This window comes from Zalophus californianus, chromosome 9, assembly GCF_009762305.2.
Source record: "Zalophus californianus isolate mZalCal1 chromosome 9, mZalCal1.pri.v2, whole genome shotgun sequence".
NCBI lineage: Eukaryota > Metazoa > Chordata > Mammalia > Carnivora > Otariidae > Zalophus > Zalophus californianus.
Genome location: NC_045603.1, coordinates 73,713,829 through 73,741,252, shown reverse-complemented (window position 1 = coordinate 73,741,252; position 27,424 = coordinate 73,713,829). Strand labels below are relative to the sequence as shown.

General features: G+C 34.0%; 1 protein-coding gene across 3 annotated transcripts in view; it reads right to left on the bottom strand.

Annotated features, from left to right (window-relative positions):
* Window positions 1-27,424, bottom strand: part of CPNE8 (copine 8) — a 227,566-nt gene that overhangs the window by 162,963 nt on the left and 37,179 nt on the right. For all 3 annotated transcript variants that reach the window (XM_027594830.2, XM_027594832.2, XM_027594833.2), the window contains exon 4: window positions 9,625-9,728. In XM_027594830.2, coding sequence (XP_027450631.1) covers window positions 9,625-9,728 — 104 coding nt within the window. The remainder of the gene's footprint in view (window positions 1-9,624; window positions 9,729-27,424) is intronic.

The window sequence follows — 27,424 nt, the reverse complement described above, 5'->3', positions numbered from 1 at the left end:
CTGAAGGGAGAGGAAGTGAAGAGTTTTGAAGTAAGTTTGAGATTAAAGTTTTAAAGTGAAGAGTACATATGATTAACAAAATAAGATGGTTCTAATAAACAGAAGTGACTGAAAACTCTCAAAATTAGACCTTGACATTGTTAAGGGAGTCCTTAACCAATGGGAAAAACTGGAATTAACAGTATTGGGAAGAAATTTTAAAAAACTTACTTTCCTCAAAGTCTGAGATCCTTCAAAAATAAAATACAATAACATTATACATTCCACAAATATCACCATTTGATTTATCAAGAAGAAAAATAATTTGCTAGGTAAGACAAATCTAGACTCCTAACCATCTTGTTGCTGTTCCAGTCTAAGTGAAAAAACAAGAGTGAAAAAGACTGTATCTCATTTCTCCTCTTCTCTGGCTCATGTTATATAGTGATGTAACTACCCACACCTCTTGCTCAAAGGCATTTTTGTGTAGTTTTTCTGCCAATAATAGTTTTCAATTGTGACAAAAAAGAGATTTATGAAGTACCAATACCATTATCAGTGTGATAATTGTAACAAAATCAATAGATGCCAGAGTTTATGACTTTATCTGTGATATATACACAGCATGATGAGAGACCATGTCTCTTAAATGAAGAAGTACACATCAAATCAAATAAGCAGGAGAATTTTAGAACTCAGTAGATAAACTAATCTTAAATATATATCTCAGGCATATTAAAGTAACAATAATAATTACTATGGATTAATCAGAACTTACAGGAATTTGGTCCAGTTGTGAAAGGAAGACATATTCATTCTGTCTCTCCCTCTCTTTCTCTGTCATTACAACTTTCTATCAGCATTGAAAGTTAAATTAAAAAAGGCTCCTGAAAACCTTTTCTCAAACCTTCCATAATAGGCAATTCTTTACATCACACATTTTCCCACCTTCTTTTTAATTGTTTTTTTAGAATTTTATGAAATCAATGGACAGATTAAATAAAACACAATTCTGAAAAACATTTACATCTGTCTGTTGGCCAATTCAGACTACTGTATTCTTCAACATCGCTGTTCCCTCATTTATGACATGTTGTCATAAATGCATTGGAGTATCGCTGTAGTTCTCTGGGAGATGCAGGTTGGGGTTACAAATGATTTTATCGCCTAGTTTATCCTGTTTTTATTTTCCAAATAGCCTACAATGAATATTTCTTCCTAGGAATTGCACATTGCTAAGACAAAATTTAAAAACCAATTATACCCAGTAATGCAATCACTGGGTATTTACCCAGATACAAATGTAGGGATCCGAAGGGGTACATGCACCCCGATGTTTATAGCAGCAATGTCCACAATAGCCAAACTATGGAAAGAGCCAAGATGTCCATCGACAGAAGAATGGATAAAGAAGACATGGTGTATATATCTATACAATGGAATATTATGCAGACATCAAAAGGAATGAAAGCTTGCCATTTGCAATGACGTGGATGGAACTGGAGGGTATTATGCTGAGCGAAATAAGTCAATCAGAGAAAGACATGTATCATATGACCTCACTAATATGAGGAATTCTTAATTTCAGGCAACAAACTGAGGGTTGCTGGAGTGGTGGGGGGTGGGAGGGATGGGGTGGCTGGGTGATCGACATTGGGGAGGGTGTGTGCTATGGTGAGCGCTGTGAATTGTGTAAGACTGTTGAATCACAGACCTGTACCTCTGAAATAAATAATACATTATATGTTAAAAAAAAAGAAGAAGAAGAAGAAGAAGAAGATAGCAGGAAGGGAAGAATGAAGGGGGGAAATCGGAGGGGGAGATGAACCATGAGAGACGATGGACTCTGAGAAACAAACTGAGGGTTCTAGAGGGGAGGGGGGTGGGGGGATGGGTTAGCCTGGTGATGGGTTTTAAAGAGGGCACATATTGAACGCAGCACTAGGGTGTTATATGCAAACAGTGAATCATGGAACACTACATCAAAAACTAATGATGTAATGTATGGTGATTAACATAATAAAAAAAACCTTACCTAATTGTAAAATTTAAACAAGTATAATTTATCATATGCCAATTATCCCTCAATAAAGAAAAAAACAATTATAATTAGGTATACTAATGAATAAATAGATACACATAACTAGTGAAAACATACGGTGTTTTCCATACTTATTTAGGTAGATATGCTGGAAAAAAATCACAAAGAAAAAGAAAAAGAGAGAAAGAAAGAAAGAAAGAAAGAAAGAAAAGAAAGAAAAGAAAGAAAGAAAGAAAGAAAGAAAGAAAGAAAGAAAGAAAGAGAAAGAAAGAAGAAAGAAAGAGGGAAAGAAACAAAGAAGAGAAAAAGAAAACCTGCTCAGGTTAAGGCTTTATGTGAGATTTTCTCATGGTACATGGTAAATAAAAAGGAATTAATTAAAGTTATATCAAAAATACTACATGAACTAAGAATATACTTGTTGCTTTTCTTGATAATCAGGTATCCCTTTCTCTGGCCCTAATTGTTTGAATTTTTCAGAGATGCCATACAATTGAAATAAAGCTCTTTGAATCAAATAGCTGAAATTAACCAAAAGCATTCAAAAGATAAAATGATACATAATTTAATTTTGCAATATGCTTTCACATTTCTTTAAAGATTTTATTTATTTATTTGAAAGAGAGAATGAGAGCGAGCGAGCATGAGGGGGGGAGGGTCAGAGGGAGAAGCAGACTCCCTGCTGAGCAGGGAGCCAGATGCGGGACTCGATCCTGAGACTCCAGGATCATGACCTGAGCCGAAGGCAGTTGCTTAACCAACTGAGCCACCCAGGCACCCATGCTTTCACATTTTGAACATTACATAATTTCTGTGAAAATTACTATAATTTTTAGAAGAGAAAGCTGAAGAAGTTAAAACATATCAATTTACCTACACTAATTTTTGTCACTCTATTTCTTCTTGTCACACAGATGAAATGATGTAACATGCTCCCATTCCTATCAAACATAACGATTTCCTAGACAGTCTTACTTTTGTTTATTTAGATAGATTAAATATATTCTATCATATTATTATATTCAATGTGCAGAATACTTTAAACATATACTTTCATCAGTATTAGATAACCAAGACAAAATAAAGATAACCCAGTTTAGACTTCATAAAATTTTAGAAATTCAGGTTTTGTAGCATTTCATTATGAACTATTTTCGGCAAAATCTGATCCTTTGAACATATTACACTTTCTGAGCCTTGGTTTTCTCATTTACAAAAATGGATGAATTCCACCTCAGAAATCTGTTGGGTGGATTAGTTATATATGCGTATGATTCTATTACAAACTGTGAATAAGAGTAGTAGTATTACTAACAAAAATAACCTCTTTTTGTCTGTGCGTATAAAACTTATATACTAACTCTCAAACTCCATGAGCTTCTGTAACTATTTCATTTAGTTTATAAATGGAAGATATTTGTAACAACCATATTAAACCATTTTATCACTCCTTCCTTCTGAATTTCTGCCAGTGAATGTATTGGTTCTGTTTTCCTTTTTTTTTTTAATTCCCTGAAACACATATAAGTTAAACAATATTATTGATTTATCATCAAATACTAGGGAAGTATAGGATGTTCTAGCAATGCCCTAACTGCCTCCTACCTTTAAGTCTTCCGTTGTTCGCGCTAAGTATATCTAGTAAGCTTACAAACATGACATAAGTATCAAGTGCCTCCTTAACCTAATATATTCTCATTTGGACTCCCTTAACCTAATATATTCTCATTTGGACTCACTAGTTTGTCAGAGTGATTGTTGAAAAGCTACCTGTTTAAAGAGACATAATATTTGAAGACTAACCAGCACTGAGTTCAGTGGAATTACATTTCTTGCACTGGACACTTTTTAAAACCCACTAGCTTCCATAGCCTCATCTTCAGTGGAGATGAGAATGTGATCACTAGCCTCTGTGTATAGGTAAATCATTCTTTACCTTCTTTTCCTCTCCAAAATGGTTAGCCCAGCTCTTAATTTTTGCTCCTTGATCTACTGACTAACAAACATTTGATTGTTGTCCTCCTTTTGAAAGCACCCTTCTTTTCATTCCGCTTGTGAAATTCTGTAATAGCCACAGTTATGACATAGGTGATAAAGGATGAGTAGGACATAGGCTTAAGAAACTAGGACCATTGCTGCTATAAACATTGGGGTACACGTACCCCTTCGGGTCCCTACATTTGTATCTTTGTGGTAAATATCCAGTAGTGCAATTGCTGGATCGAAGGGTAGCTCTAATTTCAACTGTTTGAGGCAATGTCCACCATAGCCAAACTGTGGAAAGAGCCAAGATGCCCATTGACAGACGAATGGATAAAGAAGATGTGGTATATATACACAATGGAATATTATGCAGCCATCAAAAGGAATGAGATCTTGCCATTTGCAACGACGTGGATGGAACTGGAGGGTGTTATGCTGAGTGAAATAAGTCAATCAGAGAAAGACATGTATCACATGACCTCACTGATATGAGGAATTCTTAATCTCAGGAAAGAAACTGAGTGTTACTGGAGTGGTTGGGGGTGGGAGGGATGGGGTGGCTGGGTGATAGATATTGGGGAGGGTATGTGCTACGGTGAGCGCTGTGAATTGTGCAAGACTGTTGAATCACAGATCTGTACTTCTGAAACAAATAATGCAACATATTTTGAGAAAAAAGAAAAAGAAGAAGATAACAGGAGAGGAAGAAAAGGGGAGTATGTCAGAGGGGGAGACGAACCATGAGAGATGATGGACTCTGAAAAACAAACTGAGGGTTCTAGAGGGGAGGGGGGTAGGGGGATGGGTTAGCCTGGTGATGGGCATTGAGGAGGGCACGTTCTGCATGGAGCACTGGGTGTTATGAACAAACAATGAATCATGGAACACTGCACCAAAAACTAATGATGTAATATATGGTGATTAACATAACAATAAAAAATAAAAAAAATTAAAAAAAAAGAAACTAGGACCAAGTAGGGACAGTGGTGATATAGTCGCCTGGTAGCAGCTGTTTGTGATGGTGCCCGGGGCCTTTGGGCAGACGAAACAAAATAGAAATGGTTCTGAAAATCAGAGCTAAAACACGGGCAACGAGTTCAGAGAACAATGCATATAGGACCTTGGCTTTACAGGCAAATTCTACCGAACTTTAAAGAAGAATGAATACCTATACTTCTTAAACTATTCCAAAAAAATAGAAGGGGAAGGAAAACCTCCAAATTCAGTCTATGAGGTGAGCATTACCCTGATATCAAAACCAGATAAACACCACATCAGAAGAGAGAACTACAAGCCAAAATCCCTGATGAACATAGATACAAAAATTCTCAACAAAATACTGGCAAACTGAATTCAACAATACATTAAAAAAATCATTCACCACGATCAACTGGGATTTGTTCCTGGGTTGCAAGGGTGGTTTGGTATTTGCACATCCATCAGTGTGAAACATCACATTTCAATAGATGCAGAAAAAGCATTTGACAAAGTACAACAACGATTCATGATAAAAACCTTCAACAAAGTAGGTTTGAAGGGAACATACTTCAACATAGTAAAGGCCATATATGAAAAAACCCACACCTAACATGATCCTTAATGGGGAAAAACTGAGAGCTTTTCCCCTAAGGTCAGGAAAAACACAAGGATGTCCACTCTTACCACTATTATTCAGCATAGCACTGGAAGCCCTAGGCACAACAATCAGAGAAAAAGAAGATATAAAGGGCATCCAAACTGGTAAGGAAGAAGTAAAACTTTCACTTTTTGCAGATGACAGGATACTGTATTATACAGAAAACCCAAAAGGCTCCACCAAAAAACTGCTAGAACTGATAAACGAATTCAGTAAAGTCACAGGATACAAAAATCAATGTGCTGAAATCTTGCATTTCTACACATCAATAATGAAGCAGCCAAAAAAGAAATTAAGAAAACAATCCCATTTATAATTGCACCCAAAATAATAAGATACCTAAGAATAAACCTAACCAAAGAGGTGAAAGACCTGTACTCTGAAAACTATAAAACAGTGATGAAAAAAATCGACGATGACACAAAGAAATACAAAGATATTCCACGCTCATGGACTGGAAGAGCAAATATTGTTAAAATGTCTGTAGTACCCAAAGCAATCTACATATTTAATGCAATCCTTATTAGAATACAGCACTTTTCACAAACTAGAACAAAGAATCCTAAAATTTTTATGGAACGACAAAAGATCCCAAATAACCAAAGCCATCTTATAAAGGAAAAGTAAAGCTGGAGGCATCACAATTCTGGACTTCAAGTTATATTACAAAGCTGTAGTAATCAAAACAGTGTGGAACTGACACAAAAACAGACACATAAATCAATGTAACAGAATAGAAAACCCAGAAATAAACCCATAATTATATGGCCAATTAATCTTTGACAAAGCAGGAAAGAATATGCAATGGAAAAGAGTCAGTCTCTTCAACAAATGGTGTCGGGAAAACTGGACAGCCACATGCAAAATAATGAAACTGGATGGCTTTCTTACTCCATAGACAAAAATAAACTCAAAATGAATTAAAGACCTAAATGTGAGACCTGAAACCATAAAGAACTAGAAGAGAACATAGGCAGTAACTTCTTTGACATCAGACTTTGACATAGCAACTTCTTTCTAGATATGTCTCCTGAGGCAAGGGAAACAAAAGCAAAAATAAACTATTGGGACTACATCAAAATAAAAAGCTTCTGCACAGCAAAAGAAACAATCAACAAAACTAAAAGGCAACCTATTAAATAGAACGTATTTGCAAATGACATATCCAATAAAGGGTTAATATGCAAAGTAAGTAAAGAACTTATAAAACTCAACACCACCCCCCAATGATCCAATTAAAAATGGGCACAAGACATGAAGAGATATTTATCCAAAGAAGACATCCTGATGGCCAACAGACACATGAAAAGATGTTGTTCATTATCATTTACCATCAGGGAAATGTAAATCAAAACTACAATGAGGTATCACCTCACTTCTGTCAGCATGACTAAAATCAATAATACAAGAAGCAATAGGTGTTGACAAGGTTGTGAAGAGAAAGGAACCCTCATGCATTGTTGGTGGGAATGCAAACTGGTACAGCCACGGGAGAAAACAGTATGGAGGTTCCTCAAAAAGTTAAAAATAGAACTCTTATGATCTAGCAATCCCACTACTGGGTCTTTACCCAAGAATACAAGAGCACTGATTCAAAGGGATACATGCACCCCTGTGTTTATAGTAGCATTATTTACAATAGCTAAATTATGGAAGCAGCCGAAGTGTCCATCGATTGATGAATGGATAAAGAAGATATATACATATATTATATGTGTGTATAATATATATATATAATGTTATCTTATTCAGCCATAAAAAAAGAATGAAATCTTGCCATTTGCAACAACATGGATGGAGCTAGAGAGTATAATGCTAAGTGAAATAAGCCAGTCAGAGAAAGACAAATACCATACAATTTCACTTATACGTGGGATTTAAGAAACAATACAACGAGCTAAGGGAAAAAAAATAAGAAAGAGAGGGAGACAAATCAAAAAACAGACTCTTAATTATAGAGAACAACTGATGGTTACCAGAGGGGAGGTGCGTGGGAGGATGGGTTAAATGGATAATGGAGACTAAGGAGTGCACTAGTTGTAATGAGCACAGGGTGATGTATGGAAGTGTTGAATTAAAATAAAACTTAAAAAGTGTATGGGATCTCTTAAGTTGGTCTCAAAGATTAGAATCAGGAATGAGTACTCTTGTCCACATCTTTTCATCCTAAAATTTGACTATGAATTATTTATACTCTGAAAATTAAAAAAAAAAAGTAAGAAATTTACATACCAGGATATTTGCTGTAGGATTACATGTAATAGTAAAAATAGAACAATCCAAAATGTCCATCAGTAGATGTTCGGCTACATAAATTGTGTTTCATCAAGCAATGAAAATTATGCAGCATTAAAATAAATGAAACATCTATATAATATAGTGGCATAAAAAGATATCTGAAAAATTCAAGTAATAGGAAAATATTTGTGATTTTTCTAAATATTGAGACTCCCATATGTTTGCGTATCTTTAAAAAAAAAAGATCTGCAAGTATATACATCCAGTCATTTACATTTTTGTTGTTTGTGGGTTGAGGTTTTTTTTTGGTATTGAACTAACAGGAAATTTTCACTTTTAAATGCCTATATTATTTAAAGTTTATAATAAATATTTACTACTTTTAAATGAGAGAAAAGAATGCAAGTGAACAAACAATACAAATGGCCGGTTTAAGATAAAGTTGAGTCTACAAGCAGAGGGAAAAAATTAAGCAGGTACCATGCTGGTGTGAGAGAGAATTCTTAAAAACGGCTGCTATGAAGCCCTAAACAATGGGAGAATCATATTCAACATGATTTATATGTGGCTTTTAAATAATGCAATCTCCATGATAAACATGGTCAGGAAATCATTATATTCCTCTTTAGGATTTTTTCTCAGAAGTATCATTTTTATTATTTGAAAAGGGGTTTCAAGGACACAAAAAGCAAATGGGTTATAATAAATTTTGCTTGATAAATATAATGAATACTTAGAACTCCTATAACTCTTGAAGGAAAGGGCCTGGTATAAGGGTCTCCTTTTTTAAACAGAAGGGTATTTTACTGCACACATTTTAGAAGAAAACGAGAAAGGCTGTTCATGGTAAATAACTTTGTTTTTACATTAGGAAGCAATCTAGGACTTTTTCAAATAAGATATTGATAGCTTTTATCAAAAAATATTTACAAATTGTGACAGCCTGGTGCGTTTTATTGTTTCCAACTATTTAAAGACGTTTCTATTTTTAAAGACTTACGATGTTCATAAACTCTCTTTTAAGTACATACTATATGTTATACTTTTCCCTCTCAATAGATTTCCTTTGAACAATATCCAGATACTTCAACAACCATCAGAGTTTATATCTGTGAAACAAAAACTCAGTAATGAATAATATCTTACAAACAGACCCCAGATTCTCTGCAGACAAGAAGTTGAATTTAACGATAATATTTTGATATGCCTAATTCAGCATCAAAATCACAAGAGTATTAAAAATATCAAAAACTCTGGCTCCAGCATCTTGGGTCTTGGAAAGATGAGGCCATGAAGAGATAAAAGGAAGCAACAGTGGTGATTAACATAATAAAAAAAAAAGGAAGCAATAGTTAGGCAGAGATCCATATAGTATACAAAGAAGCAGCTGACAGAAACTTCAAGATCTGAGGGATACCAGCCATGGAGTAAATGAGATCACCTTGGAGTATATGTGGAACTTGTAAAGAAACCACTGAGGCTGAAGATGGTTTGAAAGGATGTCCATATATACCACCCAGCATTTTGGCATAGTTAAATTGCTCACTAATTTTTTCAATAAACATAGAGCCAAAAACCTATAAAATACAAAGTAGTGCCAGGAATAGTGCTCAGGCCACACTCAGTAGAATTAATCTGGTTTCCTGCCAATATAATCTAGTATTTGTGCAACCAGACCCAGCCATATGTTACAAAATTTGCCTTTAAAAGTCCATTTTTTAACAATGCAAGTTATACCAGAACTTACAAGTCAAAACGAAGGTTCTCTCTTTCTTCAAAAAAGTAGTCCAGGATAAATTTTCGTACAAAATCAGGATTTAAAGTATTATCAATCACTTCAGTCCTTCCAAACTGTAGAGCAAAAGAGAGAGAGGTTAAAATCAAGCCTTGCATGGTTACCTATTATAGTGTAGTACCTAGTATTAATATAGTTCCTTGAAAACATAAGCTATAAATATCCAAATGACTGGATAAAGTAAAGTCCTGCAGAAAAGTTTCTGGAGACAAAATCACTCCCACTTAGTCATACAGGGATATCTGAAAATAAGCAGTGAGTTCATTCAAATTAACAGCAGCTTCTGCAAATTCATATAACAAGCTGTTAACACTTTCTCCCCTCTTTTCCCCACTTGAAAGCCAAATCCCATTCTAGTCAAAAGAAGTTATTTTTCCCTTAAATTTTAACGTATCACAAATATTTTTCCTAACCTAGTGTATAACTAGCAACATATATTCTTATGACTGGAGGGGTCCAAGTATTCATAATCACGAAGTCCTCTACACGAAACAGTTTATTAGCCATGTTTTGGGGAGAACTTTCTTATAATCTATTACTTCAGTCATTGGGTTTTCTTTTGTTTTGTTTTGCTTTGCTTGAATTCTTATGGTATCTAGACAGCCTAAAACAGGACCTATAACACTTACTGTTTTTAAGCTAGTGAGTTGCACTTTTGCTTAAAAAAAGTAAGTTTCTCCATCTTAGGGGAAGTGGAAACCAAGAAATAAAACTTTCTAGTCAGCAAGGCCACCAGGCTCTGCTTCCAAAGTCAGAGCAGAAACATAAATAAATTTTACAACTCTTTATTTTTGTATTCAGCTTACATTCTTCCCCTCCTACTCCCATGGAATTCTAATAAGGGAATTTTAACCTTTGGTTCTGAACAGCATTATGCATGCCATCTTATCAGAGAATGAACTTTTATTAAGGCTCACAGAAATACTATTTTTAAATAGGAATAAGAAAACTGCGCTAATCCACTAAAAAGTGAAGGTCATGCTTACATAAATTTTAATAATAAAACTATGGTACAAAATACTGATGACAAAGGATTTACTATGGCTATTGCTAACTAATTATCCAAAAAAGAACTAGTTTGCAGAGGCTTATGTATCTGACAATGTTTTATATCATGGACCAATATCATACAGACAAATCACAACTTAGGTCATTAATTCAACACTTCCAAACTAGTGAACATTTACTTTAAATAATAATAGTAATTACAGCCACCACTTACTTAGTACTTACTTTGTTTCAAGTACTTTTCACACATTACTTTGAATCTTTGCCATAACCATGAAAGGTAGGTATTATTAGTCCCACTTTAAAGATGAGAAATCTTTAAAAATAAATAAATATTTTTGAGGATTCACAATCTTTGGCTACAAAATCTACATTCACTTTGGCTACAAAATCTACATTCTTTCTAGGACTCTCCTTTATTTCATGTGAGGCCTTGAGAAGATCCAACAATGAGCCTATCCATGGTTTCTAATTTTTAAAAAAGTGGGATTGTACCAAATAACCATGTGCTGGCAGTACCCATGCACCCCAAAAGAGCAGGGCAGAGGTCAAGAAGCTTAAGTCTGAACCAGACACAGGCTGGGCCCTCCCAGCCTTTCCACTCTGCCTGGAAGCTCCCCAGGCCACAGCAGAGAGCACCAAACCAGCAAATGCACAACACTCTTGAATAGAAATTCAGCCAGGATCCATATTCCCTGGCACCCAAATCCCTCTTATAGACTTGAACCCAACTCACACTCAGAGGAAAGAAGACAGAGTGAAATTTCCCAGTGTGAGCCCCACTGAGTTGCAAGCCAACAATTTTCCAGGGCCTATGAGCCATTAAAACATCCATAGGCCTGTTTGCTAGGGGCGGCTGGCTTGTCAGCAATATGGGTAGCTGCATATACTCCGCTATCTCAAGTGAAGATTAACAGGCAGCCATTAAAATTTTAGCTAATCATCTACATATTATGAACACTTATTACAATATGCCTTCCCACACATAGTCCCGATGCCTTCGACCATATCACCAGTAACCTTCACATTGCAAAATCCAGCAGTCACTCTTCGGGCCTACTCACACTAGACTGCTCAGCAGCATGGGGCATGGCTGTCTACTCTTTCCTTTCTGAAGCAGTCTTTTCTTGCTTTTGACACCACACTCCTGTCTCTCTTCCCTTCCTAGATTCTCAGGCATGCAATCTCTCATTGTCAGAGCACAGTTCTAGGCCCTCTTCATCTGTCAATCTTCACTCTTCTGTTAAGATTATTTTATCTGTTCCTCTGACTTTAAATCCCATCCACATGATGGTAACGTCCAAATGCAGAAGTGAGTCTGGGCTGATGCATACAACTGCCTTCTTGGCTTATACATGTAGTTGTCTAACAGGCTCCTCAGAATTATTATCGAACTTTAAATACTTATTTTATACCACAACCAGCACCCCAATCCTGGTGTTACCAAATCTATGCCTTGTCAATAAATGACACCATCCTCCTCTCGGTTCCTTTGGCCATAAATGGGAGTCATCCTTCTGAACTCCTCCTTTTTAACCCACCAACTCCTACTCATCACCACTTCAGAAACTGGCAGTTCCAACCTCAAACACATCTCCCAGCTGTCTCCTTCTCTCTGGATCTCCTGTCCACAGCTTACGTCAAGCTTTTCAGCTTTCTCATGGACCACCTCAGGGCCCTCCTAATTCACATCTCTGTGTCTTCTTGTTCTCCCTCCAATTCTTCCTCCATATAACATCCAGAATAATCTTTTGAAAAGTGTAAATACAGTCATGCATTTTCACCTCCCAAAAGGTCTCTCATGGTTTCACATAATACCTCAAATAAAATCTCTTTTTTCTTTTGTCTGCGGAACTGGCTCCTTTCTACCTCTGGGATTTCATCATAGGCCAGCATCTCCTCTTTCTCTTCACCGCAGCCAGCTGGACTTCTTTTAGATCCCTTTACTCACCAAATCTTTTCCATCCTATGGCCTTTGCACCTATGCGAGTAACCCCACTCTTGCTTGGCTTTTTCTCATCTTTTAAGCCTCTACTTAAATGTCAGCATTCTGGCTCTAAGTACTCATGCTAATGTTGGCCCCCTACCCCTAAAATTATTCTCTTTCATAGCACCTGTTTTTTCCTTCATAAAACTTATATTTTGTAATTATACCTTTATTTGTTTTATATTTCCCTCACTAGACAGTATGATCCATGAAGGCACAAGACATACATACCTGTTTGATTTACACCTGTACAAAACTGAACAAATGATTAACTAAAGGACATCTATATTGTTCAAAGAAAAAAGAATCAAAGATCATGTATAGTAGAATACAAATTTTGATGAAAATATGTTTATATAGAGAGAGATAAAAATAGAGGAAGGTATACCAGAATGCACAAATTATCTTCTAATTTTTCTTATTTTGTATTTCTGGGTTTTGCCAATTTCTTGCAATGAGTATGTTTTACTTTTAAAATCAGAAATAGGGGCACCTGGGTGGCTCAGTTGGTTGGGCGTCTCCTCTTGGTTTTGGCTAGGGTCATGGTCTCAGGATCATGGGATGAGGCCCCACACAAGTCTCTGTGCTCATTGCAGAGTCTGCTTGAGATTCTCTCTCCCTCTCACTCTCCCTCCCCCTCTGTCCCTCCCTCCTGCTTGTGCACACTGTCTCTCTCTTTCTCTCTCAAATAAATAAAATCTTTAAAAAAAATTAAAAATATAAAACTTTAAGCAGTGTTACTGTTTTTTAATTCATTCTATTATGAAAAGTGAAAACTGGTAATAATAAGGAATCACAGGATACATTATGACTAGTTTAGCTCATGGGAAATATGTTGGTTCTTTCCCAGAGGCTGGAATATATTAGCTATCAACCAAGTGATTAATCTTTTTGACTTGAAATGAAATTTGTCTCAGCTAATGCGTTACACTACCAAATAAGAAATTTCTAATTCCTTAGAAAATGGACAGTTGCATATAATTCTATGTAGATCAGAGGGGATTAAAATTTCAAGGAAAGACAATTATTAATAACATTTATCAATGGTATATACCGAGAAACAGCTGCATCTGAAAGAACTGCAAGTTGAATCCTACAAAGTCTTCTTCTGAGTATCAACTATCTGGACTGTCAGAAGTACCTACAAAGCTAATTACAGTAATCTCTGGCACAATGAACATATCCAAATATGTGGACAGTCAAGCCCTTTTACATAATTACACAGTATTAGGTTTCATCATCCCATAATGAGAAAAATGTGAGGAAAATGTTCTTTTACTCAACAAGTGTGAAAGTTTCAGTCATTTGAAAAAAGCATGTGAACTGTTAATTTTATTGGAACATAAAACACTGTTTCTTGTAAAACTTTAAAAAAAATAAGAAACAATTCACAATCAAGTCTTTGAGAGTTTTGTTTTATGCTTGAGCTAATCAGATAAATACCTACTTTTCCAATTTAGGAACAAATCCTGCAGAAAATGACAGAATGGAAATATTCCCGATTTCTAAATCAACTAATTGTTATACTGCTTCAGAGGAGAAGTACTAGAAGAACATTCATTTATTTATGGCACCAGGCAGATGAACTCTGTTTTGATAAAAATGTTCAGAAAGTTTTAATATATTATGAAGGCCCAGAACAGCCACCCAGGTCATATTCATGTGTCAACTGAAGTGAAAGTGATGAAGAAAAATATCATCTGGACAAGTGCACATTTGTAATTTGGTTATTATATAAGAATTATATCTTAGTGCTGGTGTTATACAGAGCATGGTCTCCAGAAAGTAGACAAGAAGACTAGATAAACTGAGTATTACAAAGAGACTATTAAGATAAATTCAATAAAAAAGCTCAGTTTAGTACTATACATATCCAACTTGCATAAAGGATACAAAGCACAAGCACACACCCATACACACAACACCATTTGTACACATTTCCTCCTGAAAATTAAACACTTGGATTACCAGAAAAATCCATGGACCTCCTCCTCTGAGGGAAAGAGATACAGTTTTGTCATGTAACTCATTACCCAAGACTTTTTTTTTCTTTTTTTACGTATCAAAGATCTGAAATTCACTTAATTATAAAAAGACAAGTGGAAAATCTGAAAGCTTTATCTAGGTCTTAAATTATTATGGGTCACTGAGATGTCACTATAGATGTAGATGTGAATGTAAATTCACACACAGAAAGAAAAAGGATATTTCACATACGTGGCTTTTATTCACTTTTTAGGATCTTCTGTTTTTATGAATGAACATAAATCATTAACCAACAAAAAAAGGACACCTTGATCACATCCCTATAATGGTCACACATAAAATGCAGAAAGGATTGGGATGCCTGGGTGGCTCAGTCTGTTAAACAACTGCCTTCGGTTCAGGTCATGGATCCCAGGGTCCTGGGATCTAGCCCCACATAGGGCTCCCTGCTCAGCGAGAGCTCCCTCTGCCTGCCGCTCCCCCTGCTTGTGCTCGCTTGCTTGCTTTCTGACAAATAAATGAATTTTTAAAAAATCTTTAAAAAATAATTTAAAAATTTAAAAGAAAAGAAAAGAAAATACTGAAAGGACTAAACTCCATCAATTTTAAAATTATAGTGCTTTAAAACCTTGGTTAAAACATTTTAATATAATATCATACTCTAAAAAATAATAATATTTTAGGATATTACTATTAATTCTGTGATTAACTGACATGTTTTACCATGTGAAGGAAAAAAAATGGACTCAATTTATCGGGGAGGTCCTTACTGGGGAATATGGGTTAATTTTTGTCATGTATCAGTTAGGTTTTCATTTATGTGACAAAAAAATATTTTTTAAATGAACTGAGTAGATTATTATTTTAATCTACTTTATTATTTTAAATTAGATTGTTTTATTTAGGTTATTATCTAAAGTCAATTGAAAATAAACTTAGAAATGTATTCACATCAACCCTGAAGTCTCTGAATACTTAAAAGCAGTTCTATCCACAGATGCACAATAAATGTTGTTGATGTACATTCATTAGAAAGTCGGCAATTATTAATTTCATATACTCAAAACTAACTTTAGGTCATTATCTTTAAAATCCTCCAAAGGAATAATTCCTAGTTTTTTTTTTAAGAATTACTACATTCTATTACTGCCTTTCATAAGATTTTGCAACATACTTTGTCCCCTTCCTAAAATCATTCTATACAATAGACCGTTAGGCATAGGTTTAGCACTGAGATTCTTAAATTCTCAATGTTTGTTTTTGTGAGCTTTATTCACTTTTTTTTTTTTTTGAGAACTTGGCAGGAAAACAGAAACATTATAAAGCTAAATCTGGGAATTATTTTCATTCAAAAATGATCAGAACAAACTTGCTTCTGTCAATGGCAAATTAGGTTGTTTCAGACCAACTTTTCCCCTGAGAACAACTAGAAAAATCTGAAAAAACATAAAATAATCTTTTTGGAGGCACCAGAGAGCTAACAAAAAGTTATACACGTGAAACCAAAAACCTGGAGAAAAGAGAAGCCAAAAGAGGTGCCCTGTATTTGAAAAAGGTGATGGGTATTAATGAGGGCACATACTGCATGGAGCACTGGGTGTTATACGAAAACAATGAATCATGGATCACTACATCAAAAACTAATGATGTATTGTATGGTGACTAACGTAATATAATAAAATTAAATTAAATAAAAAAAAGAAAATATAATAATGTAAAAGCAAAAATGGCTTAAAAGATTGCATATTCAATATGAAAATTTTGTTTAAAATATTTTTTCAATGTTTAAAATAAATACATTGTAGTAGGCAAAAAAAAAAAAAAAGAAGAAGAAAAGAAAAAGAAGCAAACCAAACTGATTTCCATGGTCTCATCAAACTGTGGGAGACAATGGAGTTTTTAAAAATCATCAAAGGGGCTATATTCATGCTCACTCTATATTTCTTTCCACTCGTCAATATGTTTAAGTTGTTTTTAATTGAGGGATTAAAAAAATAAGGTTTGAGTTGGGACCCTAAGAGGCTACACCGGATGAATCAGAAAGCACTCCTCAATAAGAATGAAGTTCAGCTCAGAGGGAGTCAAATCTTTAACTGACTTAAGATAAACTTTTCCCAGCCTAGTTATCTCCCCAGAAGCAAAAGTAAACCCACTCTGGAGAAATATAAAATCATCCAAACCCTTAAGTATATCACTAAATTTTCTTATGCAATATTCAGCAATAATTAACAGGCATGAAGGCTTCTGCCTCCAGCTCCAAAGCAGTCACTTGTAACAGACCAACATTCCAGTGGAGAACCAGAAAAGGTAGTGGATAAAACACAAAACTTTATTGTTTGATACTATCGTAGAGATGCAAAGGCACCCAAGAGCTGAAAGGCCCAATGCTAGAGAGAAGGGAAGTTAATTAATGAGAGTCCAACTTTTGCTTGGAACAAGCAGTGACAAAGAAAAAAAGCAAGTCCACATAAAAATGGGGAGAGAAGCAAAGCCAGGAAATCTCAGCAACAATGAGCCATACTTTTGAAGACAACACAACCGAATAGAAGTAGGAGCTTAGTGAAGTTAGAAAAGCTATCTGAACCCAGATTTCATTAAAATTTCAGGAAAATTAAAGGTGTCAAGGCCTAATTACATGCAAAGTTACCATTAAAAAAAGAGAGATTAGAGAGCAGAATAATATCTCTACAAGACATGAAAGTATGCCAAAAGATACAATCAAATACCAAATTAAAACTGTAGTATTTCAAATAGAGCCAAAACACATACAGACATGAAAGGATTGCAGAAATCAGAATTAGCAATACAGAGAAAGGAGGTGATATAAATCAAAGAGGAAATAGAGGTAAAGTAAATAAAACAGCATCTTAGAAATGGAATAAACTAGTAAGGACACAAGAATAATCACAATAGATAAAACCTTAACAGAAATTGGAAAGAAATATTTTTGTTTTTAAGAATCAGAAAGAAGTGGGGAAAAAAAAGGAGAGAAAGTAGCAAATACTCAATACAGGCAAAGTGGATCCATCATATAACAGAAGTCCACAAAGAAGAAAATCATCACAAAGAACAGACAAGTATTAAAAACTGCAATTCATTAGCTCATCACTTAAAGAAAGATAAAATTAGATTTTCTTCAGAGTTTTTGACAGAAATGTGTTATGACAGAACAAATGAATAACATTTAATATACCTAAGGAAAGAAAATGTAAGCAAAAGATTTTATATTCTTCATATTCAAAGGGCACAAATTGTTGTTGACGTAAAAAAAAAAAACAGATGAATATCGTTCCCATGAGCTCTTCTAAAAAATCTGCTAGCAACTGAGCTTTAGATAACCAAAATTACTACAGAAATATTGACATACAGAGTGGTGGTGAGCATTACTTATAGAACTAAGACTCACTTAGGTCTAAGAGAGAGAAAATAAAGCATGCAATGTCAATATGATCTGATAATGTTGATAGAATGCAACATTATTCCAACTAACAAGTAGAAAAACCCCAAAGATCCAAGCACTAAGCATCAATGGTTGCTAACAGAAAAAAGAGGGAAAATACATCATTTGCCTCCCACTGAAAGTTCACACCACCACCAACAGATTTGCCAAAGGAATTGAACCCATGTCTTATCAACCTTCTGATACAATCTGTCAAATTGTAGAAATACAAAGAATAGAAAAACACATGATGAACTGTGCCTTAAGCACATAGTCAATAAGATCCTGTGGAACTATAGACGTCAAACGGCCCAGTTTCTGTAAGATAAGTTGTAAGAAAAACAAAGGAATGGAGGTAAAGCTGTAGACCAAAAGAAACAGAAAATACCACAACATTTTTTTGAAGTGTGCAAGACTAAACTATAATGTTGAGAAGTGCATACTTGGATAATAAAACCATAAACACACACACACACACACACACACACACACAGACACACACACACACACACACACACATACCCTTACTCTTTGAAAACAGAGTGATCTGATTGGGAAAGTCCCTGGAAACAAATTCTGGGGTGCTGGCAAAGTTCTATTTCTTGACCTTGTTAATGGTAGATGGGTGTTTGCCTTCTAATAATTCACCAAGGTTTTCATTTTTTGTATTTGTTTCCAATAAACAAAAAAGTGAATGCCAAATAAGAGCATCTCCTTATAAAAACAATTGAGACAATTATTGACAACAAAACTGCAAAATTGCACCAACATAAATTTTAAAGGGAATTCTTCATACAGAATTAAAATGCATATAGCATACAAATGCACAAAGAAATGAAGAGCACCTAATAGAGTACACATATGGAAAATAAAAAAGAATATTGATGACATAAAATAATAATGAACTATCGTGTTTATATTATATACAAATTATATTATATTGATGGTATAAAATAATATAAACTATCATGTTTATATTATATACAAAATATAATATTTTGTGGGTTTATATTATATACAAAATTAACATTCATAACGACACCAAACATGGGAGGAGAGATAAGTTAAAATGTTTTAGGACTAAAGCATTTTCTGGAAAGTTGTAACAAAACTAACTTACCAGATTCTAAAATATCAAGAAACTTCTATGCATATGTTGAACTCTTTCGGGTAACGAATAATAATAGTAAAAGAAAGTAAAACTAACAAGCTAATATCAGGAAAAACAAGGAATGCTAAAAAAATTACTGTCAAATCCAAAGAAGAAAAGAAATGAGAGATAAGGAATTTAAAATATATGAATAAAATTAAAAAAAAAAGAAACAGTAAAATGATTTAAACTGAAATATATTGGCAATTCCATTAATTGTAAATAACCTAAACACTTCAAAGAAGATAAATATTATCGACGTAGATGTATTTTTAAGCCCAAGTGTCTGCTGCTTACAAGAAACACACTTTAAATACAAAAACATAAGAAAATTAAAAGTAAGTCCAGGAGAAAAAAGACTGTACAAACATCAAAGAAAAGAAAGCCAGATTAACTATTCAATATCATGCAAAGTAGAATTTAAGAAATATTTCCAGAAAAAGAGTAAAAGCCCTAAACATCTTGCCTCCAGAAGTAAGGAACTGCTAAAAGAATGACAGGGGCACTTTTATTTATTTGTTTTTTAAGTAGACTTATTTTTTTTTCTTAGTTTCAGAGGTAGAATGTAGTGATTCATCAGTTGCATATAACACCCAGTGCTCATTCCATCAAGTGCCCTCCTTCATGTCCATCACCCAGTTACCCTAACCCCTCACCCATCTCCCCTCCAGCAACCCTCAGTTTGTTTCCTAGAGTTCAGCATCTCTTATGGTTTACCTCCCTCCCAATTTTCATCTCATTTTTTTTCCTTCCCTCCCCTATATTCATCTGTTTTGTTTATTCGATTCCACATACGAGTGAAATCATGTGGTATTTGTCTTTCTCTGACTGACTTATTTTACTTAGTATACTGCCCTCTAGTTCCACCCACACCATTGCAAATGGCAAGATTTCATTCTTTTTGATGGCTGAGTAATATTCCATTGTAGATATACACACATATATATACATCTTCTTTATCCATTCATCTGTCGATGTACATCTTGACTATTACCACATCTTGGCTATTGTGGACCTTGCTGCTATAAACATGGGGTGCATGTGCCCCTTAGAATCACTATGTTTGTGTTCTTTGGATAAATACCCAGTAATGCAACTGCTGGATTGTAGGGTAGCTCTATTTTCAACTTCTTGAGGAACCTCCATACTGTTTTCCAGAGTGGCTGTAGCAGTTTGCATTCCCACTAACAGTGTTAAGAGGGTTCCCCTTTCTCCGTACCCTCTCCAACACCTGTTGTTTCCTGAGTTGTTAATTTTAGGCATTCTAACCAGTGTGAGGTGGTATCTCATTGTGGTTTTGATTTGTATTTTGACAGCGGCATTTTTAAAAGACACAGAAGCCAACTTGAAGGTGCTCCCATTTGTCAAATTTGTGAAAATTTGAGCCCCAAAATAAACAATAGTAACATATAAAACCACTGAAAAAGAAGAAACCATGAGTCTACACTTGTAAAATAAATGAATAAATTAAAAGTCTAGTGATGAAACATATTTATATACTCTCAAAGCATCTCCCATTAACTACCTTCCCAACATAATTCCCACGGTCTCCTCCCAAAAGATTAACTACAAAAAAAGGAGTGTAACCTTTGGTGGAGAAGGCTAACAGACATTAGACTTTAATCAAGTGATCAAAATTAACCTAACCAAAACTGGAACAAATCAAAACCCTGTGCCACCAGATGGGCTACAACAAGAAGAACACACAGTATCACCTCTGTAATATTTCATCCAAAGTTACACACGAGGGAAAATATCACACAAAATCAAAATGAGAGAAATTTTATAATGTAGCTGACATTTCATTTTCAAAAGTGTCAAGGTCATCAAAGGAAAGACTGAGGAAGTATTCAAGATCAAAAAAGACCCCCAAAAATGACAACTAGGGCAACACATAATTCTGAATGGAATCCATCTGCTTTAAAACATATTATTGGGACAACTGGTGAAAACTGAATAGGGTCTTAGGATTTGATGGTAGAAACATATCAGTGTTAATTCCCTAAGTCTCAGTATTATATTATGGCTATGGAGGAGAATGTCCTTTGTGCAATAAAGTATTCAAGGGCTATTGGGTCATCATGTTGGCAACCTATTCTCAAATGGTTCAAAGGAAAAAAATTATTTCTATATGTACAGCTTTTCTGTAAATATAAGATAGTTTCAGAATTAAAAAAAAAATACTTTGAATCTCAAAGTTAACAAAAGTACAACATACCAAAACTTGTTGATACAGTTAAAGCTCCTCTAAAATAAATATATATATTATATATATACTACATATGTATATAATATATATATATATATTATATATATATGGCCTAAAATGCATATAGTAGAAAAGACAAATGACTAGAGGGGCGCCTGGGTGGCTCAGTTGTTAGCCATCTGCCTTCGGCTCGGGTCATGATCCCAGGGTCCTGGGATTGAGCCCCGCATCAGGCTCTCTGCTCAATGGGAAGCCTGCTTCTCCCTCTCCACTCCCTCTGCTTGCGTTTCCTCTCTCGCCATGTCTCTCTCTGTCAAATAAATAAATAAAACTTAAAAACAAAAAAAAGACAAATGACTAGAAATAAATGTTGTTGTCTAAATCAAGAATTTAGAAACAGAACAAATTAAAGCCCCAAAGTGTGGGGAAAAGTAACAAAATAATTGCAATAATCAATAAAATTTTAAAAAACTAAATTAAATAACCAATAAAGGCAAGTATCAATTCTTTGAGATGACTAGTAAAACTGATAAACCTTTACCAAGATGGATCAAGGGGGGGAAAAAGAGGGAAAATGCAAATTATTAATACCAGAAAGTAAAAAGAGCATCATTATAGATCATACAGAAATTAAACACATCATAAAAGTATATTGCAAGAAAATTTATGCCAATAAACTTGAGAATTTGGGCAAAGCTAATAAATTCTTAGAAGAACATAGCACACAAAACTGACAGAAGAGGAAACTGAAATCTTGAGTAAACATACATATAAGAAAGGAAGGAAATGAATCTGAAGTTAAAATATCCACAAAGAAATATCCAGGCTAAGAATACTTTAGCAGCAAAATTTTCTAAACATTTTAATTAAGATATGACATTAACCTTTCATACGTTCTCTCAGAGAACAGAAAAAGTGGAAATACTTCCAAGCACATTTATTGAGGCCTGCCTAACCTAAACAACAAAATCTGAAGTCTATGACAAGAAAAAAATTTATAGATCAGTATCACTCATAACATAAATTCAAAATTCTAAGAAGTATTAGTAAAGCATAGCAACCAATATATTTAAAAGATAACACATTATGAATCAGTTGGTTTAATTCCAGAAATATATTTATTTTAACTGAAAACCCAACATGTAATTCACCACATTGACAAAATAAAGAAAAATAATATAATCATCTCACTGGATGCAAACATGAAAACTTTACCCTTAAGACCAGGAACAAAACAAGGATGCTTTCTATCACCACCTTTATTCTACATTGTACAAAACTTGTCAGCACAAAAAATACCATGATTAGATAGGAAAAAATAAAACTCTAATGTGCAGATCAGCATAGTTTATGCAGAAAATTTTTAAAACTCCACAAACCATTATTAGTAAGTTGAGCAATGTCACTTCAGTTATTATCCAAAAACTAAATTATATTCTATATATCACAATAAAAAATAAAAATGAAAAAATGATGAGTTACATTAAAATACAAAATACTAAATCACTAAAGTTAAATCCAACTAAAGATATGCAAGAGCTCTACATAAAAAACTATAATGTTAAAAGGAACTAAAGAAAACTTAAATAATTAGAGGGGCACCCATATTCATAGATTTTAAGGCATACTATTTTACATATTTCAATTCTCTGAAATTGAGCTACAGTTTCAACACCATCTCAGATCTCATACTGTGTCTGTGTGTGCATGTGCATATATATATGTATATGTGTAAAGTAGCAAATAAATTCCAAAAATTCTGTGGAAAAGTAAAAACCTAAGAATATCCTAGAACAGGGTTCAGAAAATTACAGTCCCTGAGCCAAATCTGGCCTGCTGCCTATTTCATAAATTTAAGATTCACTGGGGCATAGCCATCATCTAGCGTTCATGTATTGTCCATGGCTGCTTCATGCTACAATGGCTAGAGAGACCACAGGGCCACCTTGCCTAAAATATTTATGCAGCCCTTATTTATATCTGGTCCTGTACAAGAAAAAAAGATCCTAACCTTTGGCCTTGAAAATCTTGAAGAAAAAAAAAAAAACTACAAAGCACAAACAACCAGATTTAGTTATTAAAACAGAGTTATTAAAACAAAGTATACCACAGTAGAAACCTAACAAGGCCCTCACATATACAGTCATGTCATCTATGATAATGGTGATATGACTGAGCAGTAGAGAAAGAAAATCTCTTTAATAAATGCTCCTGGGTCAATTAGATGCCATATGGAATCAAAGTAAATTTTACCTCAAGCCATACCCAAAAATTAATCTCAGAGGAAGTATAAATCTAAATATGAATGTTAAAACAATAAAGCTTCTAGAATATAACCTTGAGAACATCTTCATGACCTTCAAAATAAGAAAGTTTCCTTAAACAAAAGCATAGCTCATAAAGGAATAGACAGCTTTGTTGACCTAAATTAAAATTCAGAATCTGTTCACCAAAATACACAGTTCAGAGAGTAAAAAAACATACTACAAAAGGAGACAAGACATTTGCAAGACATATAAACAACAAAAATTCTTATCCTAAAGATACAAATAACGCCTAAAAATCAATAATAGGAAAAACAGTTGAACATGCACATCATAAAAGATAGCCAAATGGTCATTAGGCCTACCGAAGGATTCTCAGCCACATTATCAGGAAGTTAAAATCCAAACAAGTTACCTTTGCACACTTAACCAGAATGGAAAACTTTAAAAAGACTTATAATAGAAAGCATTAACAAGAATGCTCTGCAATGAGAATGGCAGATGGGAAATTCTGGAAAATGATTTGGCAGTATGTACTGAAAATGAAAATATGCACACCAATGGAGGCATCACAATCCCTGATTTCAAACTATATTACCAAGCTACAGTAATCAAAATAGTATAGTATTGGCATAAAAATAGATAAAAAATCAATAGATCAGAATAAGGAGCCTAGGAATAAACCTATGCACATCAATTAATTTACAATAAAAGAGCCAAGAATAAACAATGGGGAAAGGACTGTCTCTCCAGTAAATGGTGGGAAAACTGGACTGCCAAATGCAAAAGAATGAAACTCTTATACCATATGCAAAAACTAATTCAAAATGGATTAAAGACTTGAATGTAAGACCTGAAACCATAAAATTCCTAGAAAAAAACATAAGCCGTAAGCAACGAACATAGGTCTTGGTGATAATTTTTTCAATAACATCAAAAGTAAAAGCAACAAAAGCAAAAATAAATAGGAATGCATCAAACTTAAAAGCTTCTACACAGCAAAGGAAACCATCAAGAAAATGAAAAGGCAAGTTACTGAATGGGAGCAAATATCTGCAAATCATGTATCTGATAAGGGGTTAGTATCCAAAATATATAAAGAAGTCATTTAACTCAACAGTAAAAAAAAAAAAAAAAAAAAAATCAATCCAATTAAAAAATAGGGAGAAGATCTGAACATTTTTCCAAAGAAGACACACAGATGGCTAATAGGTGCATAAAAGGTACCCAACAACACTAATCATCAGGGAGAAGCAAATAAAAACTAGTGAGATATCACCTGTTAGAATGGCTTTTATCAAAAAGACAAGAAATCCCTAGTGTCAGTGAGGATGTGGAAAAAGGGGAACGTTTGTACACTGTTGGTAGGAATGTAAACTGGTGCAACCACTGTGGAAGACAGTATGGAGGGTCCTCAAGAAATTAAAAATAGAACTATCATATGATGTAGCAATTCCATTTCTGGATATCTACCCAAAGAAAACAAAAATGCCAACTCAAAAAATATAGGCACCCCCATGTTCATTGCAGTGTTATTTACAATAGCCAAGATATGGATACAACCTAAGTGTTCATCAATGAACGAATGGATAAAGAGGTGATACATATATATGAAATATATTCTAATATTCTATACATAATATTCTATATATAAATAACATTCTATATCCAATATTCTAATATTCTATATAGATATACATATGCATCCATATATAGTCTAATATATATGTATTAGAATATTATTCAGCCATAAAAAAAGAAGGAAATCCTGCCATTTGTGACAAAATTAGTGGACCATGGAGGCATTATGCTAAGTAAAATAAATCTGACAAAGACAAATATTGTATGATCTCACTTATATGTAGAAGATTTAAAAAATAAATAATAAATTTCAAAAGCTCATAGGTACAGAGGGCACACTGGTGGTTGCTACCAGAGGCAAGAGTGGGGAGTGAAAAATACGAATGAAGAAGGTCAAAAGGTACAAACTTCCAGTTATAGAATAAATACCATGGGGATATAATGCACAGCACGGTGACTATAGTTAGTAACGACGGAATGTATATTTGAAAGTTGCTAAAAGAATAAAGCTAAAAAGGTCTTATCACAAGGAAAAAAATTGTAACTATGTGTGGTGATAGATGTTAATGAGATTTATCATGGTAATCATGTCACAACATATATGACTATAGAACCATTATGTTGTATCTGAAACTAATATAATATTATATGTCAATTATACCTCAATGTTTTAAAAATGAAAATATGTATAACCTATGGCTTAGAAATTTTACTCCTCCATATACAAACAATAAGAATAATAAATATATAAAGATAAGTACAAGAATGTTCTAATCAGTTAACCATAATATTCAACAACTGGGAACCCAAATGTCTATCCAGAGTAGCATGGATAAATCAATTGGGGTATATTCATAAATAGAAAACCATGCAGCAAAAAATATGAACAAACTATTACCACATTCATGGATAGACTTCCAAAGCAGAACTGTGAGTTATGAAACTAGACACAAATAAATATATACTGTATCATTCTATCTATATAAGGTTTAAGAATAGAAGAAATTATCCTATAGTGCTAGAAGTCAGGATAGTTGCTTAATTTGGGAGGAGAGAAGGCCACAATCAGAATTGCTGGATTGTAGAAGGTTCTATTTGTGATGTGGTGGTAGTTACATGGGTGTGTTCACATCTAATAAATTACTGTGCTGTATTATTTTCCCCTTTGTTTGGGTATGTTTTATTTCAATAAAAAGGTATATTAAAAACAGAACAGAAATTCAGCCATAATAAAAAGGAAATTAATTCTGCCATTTGCAAGACAACATAGATGAAATTTGAGGGCATTATGCTAAGTGAAATAAGTCAGCCAGAAAAAGACAAATACTATATGATCTCATTTATATGTGGAATCTAAAAAAATCAAACTCATAGAAACAGAACAGACTAGCAGTTGCCAGGGGTGGCGGGAATGGGCAAAAGTGGTCAAAGGATACAAACTTCCACTCCCAAGATGAGTAAGTTCTGAAGATGTGATGTACAACATAGTGACTATAGTTAACAATACCATATTTATGTATCTGAAAGCTGCTAAGAGAGTAGATTTTTAAAATTCTCACCACAACACACAAACACACACACACACACACACACACACACACACACACACACACACACAATCATATAGAGATGATAGATGTGTTAACTCGCCTTATTTTGGTAATCATTTTGCAAAATATATATATAAATTATTATATTGTATGTTCTAAACTTACATAATGTTATATATCAATTAGATCTCAATAAAGCTGGAAAAAATAAAAAATAAGAACAGGAAAAAAAATAACTCAAGAGACCAAAATTACTCTGGATTTGTTTTTCTAGTAATAATCAGCAAAGTTCTATTGAAACTATGATTCTCATTCAGTTGGTCACAGAATATTCAGAGTTAAAAGACTTTAACTGAGCCATATAAAGAAAAGACAACTTAAATTAAGCCACAGCTTCTAACCATCTGTAGCTAGGAATATTTGCAAAACTACTTCATGTCCTTTTCTAAACAAAAAAATTTCAAGGCTCATAGGTCTCTTTCCAAAACCGGGATGGTTGACCTTGGGAATTCAAATGTATAGAGGATTTTCCTGAGGGGCACACAAAATATTTTTGCTAAAATAGTAATGCCTTAAGA